The 8555-nt window shown below is 45.9% G+C and overlaps 1 protein-coding gene and 1 pseudogene across 1 annotated transcript; both read right to left on the bottom strand.

Moving 5' to 3' along the window:
• Window positions 1-722: 722 nt before the first annotated feature.
• Window positions 723-1439, bottom strand: LOC119385627 (tigger transposable element-derived protein 4-like). Its single transcript, XM_037653035.1, has one exon. The coding sequence runs from the start codon at window positions 1437-1439 to the stop codon at window positions 723-725; it is 717 nt and encodes a 238-aa protein (XP_037508963.1).
• A 5708-nt stretch (window positions 1440-7147) lies between these two features.
• LOC119386816 (uncharacterized) lies at window positions 7148-8219 on the bottom strand (annotated as a pseudogene).
• Window positions 8220-8555: the final 336 nt, after the last annotated feature.

Raw genomic sequence — 8555 nt, 5'->3', positions numbered from 1 at the left:
ACATAACAGCACCGGCGTTGCCAGGCTTTACATCTCGTAGTGGAACTCACCAAAAGTTTAGGACGCGCAGCATGTCTTGTACTTTTGATCTTTTTTGGGGGGAAGGGGGAGGGGTACGTTTCATTGCATGCAACTTAATTCTCTTAAGCTTCATCTTCACTCCTGTTTTTATTCTCCTTGTCTAGCTGTTTCAGTGAATCGTTTTTAAGTTAGGAAGATACCGTAAAACCTCGATAGTTTGAAGGCCGCCGGACTGCGAAAATTATTTGAATTAAGCGGATTTTTTTAATTAACCAAAATGAAGAAAAAAAAGTAAGAAAACACCACTAATTGAAATCACATTGATGTTCCATGTGAGAAAAAGGTTATTTGAAATAATCGGTGATGTTGGATTGCTTGGTGCTGTAGCTAGCCGCCCCAAGTGCCACGTTCTTAAGCCTGCTCAGAACACTTAGCATTTCATAGTCGGGACTGCCACACTCCACAAAGCTGCAGAAGGTGTTCACGACATCGACAACTGCCACTAAAGTGGGCACGCGGGCGGGTTCGTTATTGTCATTGTCATCACCGACTAGCCCACTGTTGGTAATTTCTTCATGCACATCAGCGTACGACGTTTGGACACTTGCTTCAACATTTGAAGACTCCGCGAAGCCTAGTCCACCACTGTTTGTCTTTGCCGGAGTCTGTGATCCAGGCACCCTTTGAGTCTCCCTCATCATCTAGGCAAGAGGAGCTGCAAGTGTCATTTTGATCCTCGCCACCTTGTTTTCGAAACCCGGCATGTTCAAAGCAGCGCCTGATGACCTTTGGCTCCTCTTTCCGGCAAAGGCAATTAAACAGATCGCACTGAGGAGATCGATGTATTCTTTTCCACAGTCGTAGCAGTGCAGAACCCGCTTCAGCAGGTGGTGATGGTAAATCTTCCTCGTTTGCAGAATAATCGGCTGCAATATGGCCGTTGTATTTGCAGAGAGGAAGACAATCTTGATGACTTCCAGGTTCCTGGTGTCATCGTGGGCTGGGCAGTTGTCGGTAACAAAGAGCACTTCCCGCCCTTTGGCAGTAAACTTCCGGTCGAGATACCGCACGTACTCCTCAAACATCACCGCCGCCATCCAGGCCTTCTTGTTATGTCTGTACATGACGACATCCCTCGGACGAAGATGCGTGTTCTTAAAGCACCTAGGCTTACCCGCTTGGCCGATGACGAGCAATGGAAGCTTGTCACTTCTGGAGATTTTCACGCCAAACAAAATGGATATCCTTTCCTTAGGCTGCTTTCTCCTCGAGACGGTGGTGTCCTTGGCAGCAAATATTTTTGTGGGAAGCATCTTGTCAAATAAGGCTGCTTCATCCAAGTTGTATATGTCGTCCTCTCCATACTCGTGAAGCAGCGGTGCCAACGTATGTTTCTGCCAGTCGTCAAAAACGTTCATGTCTCTGCTGCCGCTTTCTTCACACACTGTCAAGTACGCTAGGTTGTTTCTTTAAATCGAGCAAACCAGCCATTACTGCACTTGAAGCCTTCGTGGCCGAGGCACATTGCCAGCTCATTGGCCTTCTCCCAAAGGATGGTGCTGTCCACGGGAAGATGAGTGGGGTTTGCGTGCTGTAGCCATTTTATCAAAGTGACTTTAACATTCGGGTATGTTGGGAAGCAAATCCTCGATTGCTTCGACGGATACATCTTCCAGTATGCCTCAAACACCTTGTCCTTGTTTTTCAAGATGGTTGAAAGCATGAAGAGAGGCATTTTGTACTTTCCGGTTAGTTGTGTCTTCGTGCAAGTCGACTTCTCTGCCTCCTCCATTAAGCGCACCTTCTGCTGCAGCGTCAGCGTCTTTTATTTCGGCATTCTGAGTCGTGCAAGCGGCCGGGATTTCGCACGCAGTAAATGCACGCACGGGCGACGAAGCAAACACGATGAATGCAAGGCGGCGAATGGGCGAACCATGCAGCCCACGTTAAAAAAAAACATGAAATGGAAAATGCATTTAACCTGCTGGCAGCTAGCTGGTTTCTGGTACTGACAGGAAATGATGTCATGGTCAAACATTCTGGAGCGCTATTTCGTAAGCGTTCTGTCACATAATGGAGGCGGAGCGTTCTGTGAGCTGCACGGGATTGGTCGAGGCTCGTTCAATTCAAATTCAATATTCAGCATATTCAGCATATTCAGCTCCATGTGGGAACTCATGGCCTCGGCCGCCTGAAATCAATGCGCGGACAACCATAAACTCTTCTCTACCAGCTGTCTTCTGGAAGCTCTTGCTTGCAGGAATCTGCGTGTGCACAACAGTTTCCTCTCTGACAAAAAGCCACTGGCCTGGTGGCATCCAGTGGTGATGCCAAGTGTGACGTACAAATTATGGGCCGTTCATTTGGACAGAGCAAAGTCTTGCCGGAACTCCTCTTCAGTCATCACCTCAAACGCATCTCTCACCTCCAAACGGCCCTTTACAGGGCTAACCAGCTGTTTGTCCGGCTGTAGCTTGCTTGGGAGCTCAGACTCTCCCTTTCCCAATTACACATGCATTTTCTATCTGTGCTCACAGTATCTCGCAGTCATGATTCCATCATGAATGACGAGTGCTAACATTGTTTTCTTGTCATAACCTACAAAAGACTCAAGGATCTACTTAACCCTCAGCAGGTCAGTGCCCTGATGAAGGCTCTCGGCACACTGTGCCTGGATATCGGTGAGGATGTCCATGCGTTGAGGTCGCCGTTGCCGCGGTGGTCGAGCAGGCCGCCGCGGTGGAGCAGTAGGGGCATCTGAAAACATGCTATGTTTAATAGAATTGCAATGCATTTCACATTATGCGTAAAGGTAGTTATGCTGATTTAATGTGCTCAATTCGATTTTCCCCTGAAATGTGAAAGCTCATTTCAACTAGAAGCTTGTAAATGAGCAGCACTTACCCGATGGCGTAGCTGCCGGCTCGGCTGCTGCAGTTGTCAGCGGCCCAGCTGCACAAGAGTGAATGCAATGCATTTTTCCCATCATATGCATACACATTCGGCAAAATGTAACACACAAAAAACACTTTGCGCTGCCACTTACTTGATGTGGCACTCGTGCCTGCCACCTCTGTGCTCGCCACCACCTCCATCGGGGCAAGAGGTGCATCGTCCTGGTAAGTGTCAAAAGCACAGCTTTCCTTCACTGAAGTGTGATGCCATCCGGTAGATATGCAAATTGCACTGCTACTACATGCGCACAATGTCCTGTAATTATGAAGTTGTTATTTATCACATTCCTTAAGTGCATGTTTTTTTGAATGCCACTAGAGGCAGTTCCTTTTTTAATATACTATAAGTACAAGCGTTATTAGTGACAAGATACACCAACACTCCACGATTCTGTTGCAAAGGTGATTATTCTGTTTTTGTGGAGATTTAAGGCACAAATTCCAGACATTAGCGTAGGTTTGCACAATTTCGGAACGGATTATCCAACGCTCGTGTCGTCCATCTTAGCTTTCCGTTCCTCGCTTTTATACCTTTCCTTCAGCACTACCGTGCTTGCGCTGCAAACCCTTTCAATATGCATATTAACCAACTAGCCCAAATAGCCGTTCTTCTCCAACAGTGAGCTTACCTCTTGGTAGTCCAGCGGCGGCACGCCAGTCAGGTGCAGTGTGCCCGTCAGCTGGAGCACACGACCTCTGAAGCCGGAGGCACGCCCCTCGCTAGTGCTCCTGCAAACGCACTCGCATTGTAGGAAGAGTTGCTGAGGTTACTTGGTGTTCACTCCCGCTGAACTTCGGCTATTGCGGCGGCGTCCTGACGCGCGGCGTGGACTTGCTTCTGCCACCAGTCCTGCCACTGTTCGAGCGACTTGGTGACGGGGGCCCTCACGGTTGAGCACGTCCATAAGCTCAACCCAGAGACGATGCCTTTCCTCTGCCGTGAATTCAGGAGTAAGCTCACTAGCGCGCATAGCCAAGTGCGGGTGCTGCTCCATAAAGACGAGCAGCAACTCGCGCTGGTTGTCGGGAACACGCTGCCCCTTTTTTGCGTGCTGCATTATTCCGAAAACTGAATAACGGTTCGAATGCTCGCACTGTTTAAATATTACTATTAGTGGACATAAACTAGAAGCATTGCTTGGAACAGCGTGGTAGCCAGCGCCACGCCACTATCGACCGTCTCTTGAAACTGCGACACCACCTAGCGCTATGTCAAGATGCTAACACAAATAAATTGTTTAAGTAATAGTGTTCTTCAGTTTAAAGCTTTGAAAAACAGTGTCAGACAATATTAATGTTCAGCTATAACGATTTCATATTTTTTTGCGCGCTGAAAACATTCCCAAATTCCTTAGCTAGCTATTGGCTGCTTGCTCCCTCTTAGCGCCCCTGGACCCCGAACGCTGCAAAATGGAATGCTCCAGAAGTGCACCGCGTAGCTAGCAGAGGAAAAAAAGAACGCGCTCTGGCTGGCTGGCTCTGGCAGCTCGTGGATCGCCAAAAAGCCAGTGGAAAAACTGAACATGCCCTTTTCGCTCAACCAACTACCATGACCTCTGAGATATGTGTTGCTGGGAGGCTGTTTCATGTACGTTGCTGCTGGCGGGAAATAAAGAATTATCCAGATGGAGCCCCCGTGGGCTATTCGAATAATCCGGTAGAATTTGCATTGAAAGTGGCGAGACCGCTGAAATTCTTCGAATTAACCGATATTTCGATTTAACCGAAATTGAATTAGCGAGATTTTACTGTATATCTTTTCTTCCATCTCATCGATCGATACGCCGTCATTCATCGTGGCTATCTCGTTCGGCAGCTTTGTTGTAGGCATTTGCACCATGGCCCTTTTGAGCTTGTTGCTGTTGATGTCCACCATTATTTTAGGTCCTTATTCTCAGGTTTTGGGCACCAGCAATTCGCTGTAGAATCAAATACTGAACCTCCTGTGAATGGAATAAGACAGGAGACATTCATGCGCTTTCAGTGCCGTAAGAGGAGTGCTTTGTGAGGAGTCAGAGAAAAAAACAGAGAGAAAAAAAATGATTAAAAAAAAAAACAGTATGAACACAGGAAGAGAGAGTTGTCAGTGTTTAGCAACTCTATCACACACCACACGTGCAAAGGTGACTTTGCTGAAAACGTTTAGCATGGTGGATTGCTTGTAACAGGTAATAAATTATTCTATTGGCTGACCTATTTTCTATGCGTCTCCTCGCTGTTCGGGTTCTGTGAACACATGCTGCTTGGGCTCGCAACTTCATTACCTAATTTTTAGTAGATCCTTAGGCTTTCCAGTTTTCTTTAATCATGCTTTGCTGATTTCCATTGCTTTGTTTGCTTTACCTACCAGTATGTCTGTTTGACAGGCAAGCCCTTTGGCCAAGTAAGGTGGGGCATGAGCCTCGTTTGTCTGGCTACGACATTGGCAGGTACATCTCGAGAATCACTTGCATTTGTACTCGAAGTGCTTTCTGTTCACTTTCTTTTGGTCAGCTTGGTTTTCAAGGACGCCAGACAATCTTGGCTTGACTGAGTGAACCAACACTTTAAGGCAGCAAGGTATGCGAGGCTTACTTTCATGTGTTGTGTTTATTGGCTTTTTTGATATCAACATATATGCTTTAGGTATTATCTGAAGACATCTTTTCATTTACATCTAACAGGTTTTGTACCCGCTACTGTTTTGGTTATTGAGAGCTGTCCCAGTTTTATTTTAACTTCTCTTACATTTCACTTGATACCTGTATCATTGGAGAGAGCAGTGAAGCAAGAGAGGAAGAGAGCAAAAAAAAAAAGAGAGGGGGGGGGGGGTAGATTCTACACATAAGTAGGACTCCACTACACACCACACCACTCCACTATGTGACATAAAGCAAAGTTTAAAGTCAGTGGAGTTTGTTTGCGTCTGTGTTATTGCATCTCGCTGCTGATGTGCGGGAGTTGACCGTGAATGATGCGGACGTACGATGAAAAACTTTGGTTTATTTACATTAGGTGCATTAAGAGAATATGGTGAAAAGGCTGCAGATACACATAGTTTCGGCCGCTTCGGACCACTGCCAGGAGAAGACGACCCGTCTTTTGATGGTTGTGCTTCTTATAAAGCTTTACAAGATGTTACTTCCAGCCAATCAAGAACTGGCACGAGTGATGTGATGTTCGTCCAATCGGAAGTCCCAAACAGGTGGCATCACTTTCGGCCAATGGGAGACCCAGAGCCGTGTTGCCGGAGGACTGCACACCTTGCGGTGGTGATCCATTGTTGTGAAAGTACGCGCCTAAAGTTGCAATGCCTCCTTGCATCATGTTGCATCACGGCGAGGCAGGCTCGATGAACATGGAACATGAACCACTTCGGCTCCAGAGCGAAGGCGTTGCTCACAGGATGACTCATACTCCCATGCCTCTGAGGGAATGCCGCACTTATGCACTGAAAAGCTGGAGGCTGAAATGGTGTGCAGTTTGGATCTAACAGTGTGAACATGAATAAACTCATTTTTTAATGAAGTTTTTCACTTGAAAAGATTGTCTGCATACCTGCAAATTTTTTTGCATTACTTCAACATCCACAACTGAGCAGACTTCTAAGTGAGCTAAACGCACTTGAAATGCCAGACAATCTATTTGAAATGCCAGACAACGCTGCCTTAAGGGGAGATGCTACTCGAAAAACGATTTTCGTTAATTAGTCCGAATTTAACACAAATTGGCATGCTAATAGAGGTTTTTCTCCTATTTTCAAATATTTCTTTTATTTTCATGTAGCTTGCTTGGTTTTCTTTCCGCAGCTCAGATACTGCAAAATTATGGCCATTATTATACAACAATTCTGACCTATAAAAATTTGAAATAAAGCATGCAGATATAGCTCACTATGATCCTTTTGAACTGTAGAGTGCAAAATACTATACAAATTTTGTGCGTAAAAAGGCGAAATACAGTAATAAAATAGAAAACTTTACCATGGCTCTAGTTGTCAAGGGCTTTCAATGTTATGTAATATTTTGAAAAACATAATCAAGCAGCACTGAAAATTTGAATAGATACTTGCACTCTACAGGCCTTCATCATTATATGTGCAAAATTTCATAGAGGTATGACAATTCTAAGTATATGAACTAGCGTGTACAAGAAGCACAGATCACACAAAACTGCAAAAGGAGAAAAATGCATTTGAAAGTTTGAAACCTTTTTTTTTATCACAGAGTTGTTAGAAATGCATAATCTTGGGCCATAATGTTCAACAGAACTTTGAAAAGCACTGCAAGTTACTAGAACTGTCCAGCAGGATAGGTTGTGCCCTCACGGTCCTTGCGAGCACTCTCTTTTAGCCATGCCCTTTTCACTCCACGACGACGGTGGGCCCTTGCTTCTGCTGTCAGACGCTCGGACATTCTCTTGATGCGCCTCGCATCGCGGGAATCACTGAAAGTAACTAGATCTCTAGATGGCAGTATGTTGAGCTCTTCCAGGATGTGCTCGAAAGTAGCATGACCGTTGTCGAACCACAGGATTGCAATAGCTGCGGCAGTCTCGACAACCGTTCGAGAGACAAACGTCTTGGGGCAAAGTAGCCATACTTTGCTGTTCAGGGATTCCGACGCGTTCTGGGTTTTCCCTTTGATGCATCGAGCAAAGAGCTTCTCATCTGTTAGCCGCTTATAAATAGGCAAACAGCCAATCCCTGTGCTTTTGTCAGAAGAGGTGTGTGGCGTGGTGCGGGTTCACCAAGTGCTTCAGTGCGTTTATGTTTGCACCATGAGTCTGTTCCTGCAGGGCAAAACTTGTGACTGCCAGCATTGTCCGTAGAGCACGAGTGGAAGTATGAAGCTCATACTGCAGTGTACATTTCCCGTACACTCCCCCTGTTATGGTAATCTGATATGTTTGCAGCTTCTGAATGGCTGGCTCTTTCATCTTCTGCCCTCGTGGTAATGGCACATGAAGCTTCCGTAGCGTGGTGCCAAGTCTTTTGGCCACATGGTTAGTGCAGTCTTCTTTTTCTATATTGACAGCACCATAGACTTTGACTCTGCAACTGCACTATATGCTTTGCTGTCACCGTCACAAGAACTTCATGAAATGCAATGGAGTGTCATAGCTCAACGTTCTCTGCCAAATTTGCATTGCAGCCTCTGTTTCCATGGCATGGGAGGAACAGTCTGCATTTTTTTCACAGACTGGACCATGGAATGCCTGCCACACTTCCTCGTCTGGGCCCATATCACAACTTTTAAGGTTCACACACACGTACGTGTTGGACATCACACGACATGTAATCCGCATGCATCGTTGTCACATACTTATCGATGCAGTGCTTGGTAGTTCCCGAGTTTTGGTTGCAGCCTAAGTACAGCTGACCTTTCCGTCACTGTTTTTGCCTTGGGCACCAAGTTATCTGTTTATCCTAGCACGTTTCCTAAAGTCACACGTCACACTTCACGCAAACAAACATTTTTATTGTGTTATTTTTAAAAAATAGACGGAATGTGCTTACAAGTACCATGACGTCCAAGGCCATGAGAACTCGCTACCTGACTTGTTAATCATGGCGGAAAAGCGCCACAAGCTATCGTCTCC

The sequence above is a fragment of the Rhipicephalus sanguineus genome, chromosome 3 (genome assembly GCF_013339695.2).
Source record: "Rhipicephalus sanguineus isolate Rsan-2018 chromosome 3, BIME_Rsan_1.4, whole genome shotgun sequence".
Taxonomy (NCBI): Eukaryota; Metazoa; Arthropoda; class Arachnida; order Ixodida; family Ixodidae; genus Rhipicephalus; species Rhipicephalus sanguineus.
Note: the sequence above shows the minus strand (reverse complement) of the source record. Positions and strands in the feature narration are given on the sequence as shown.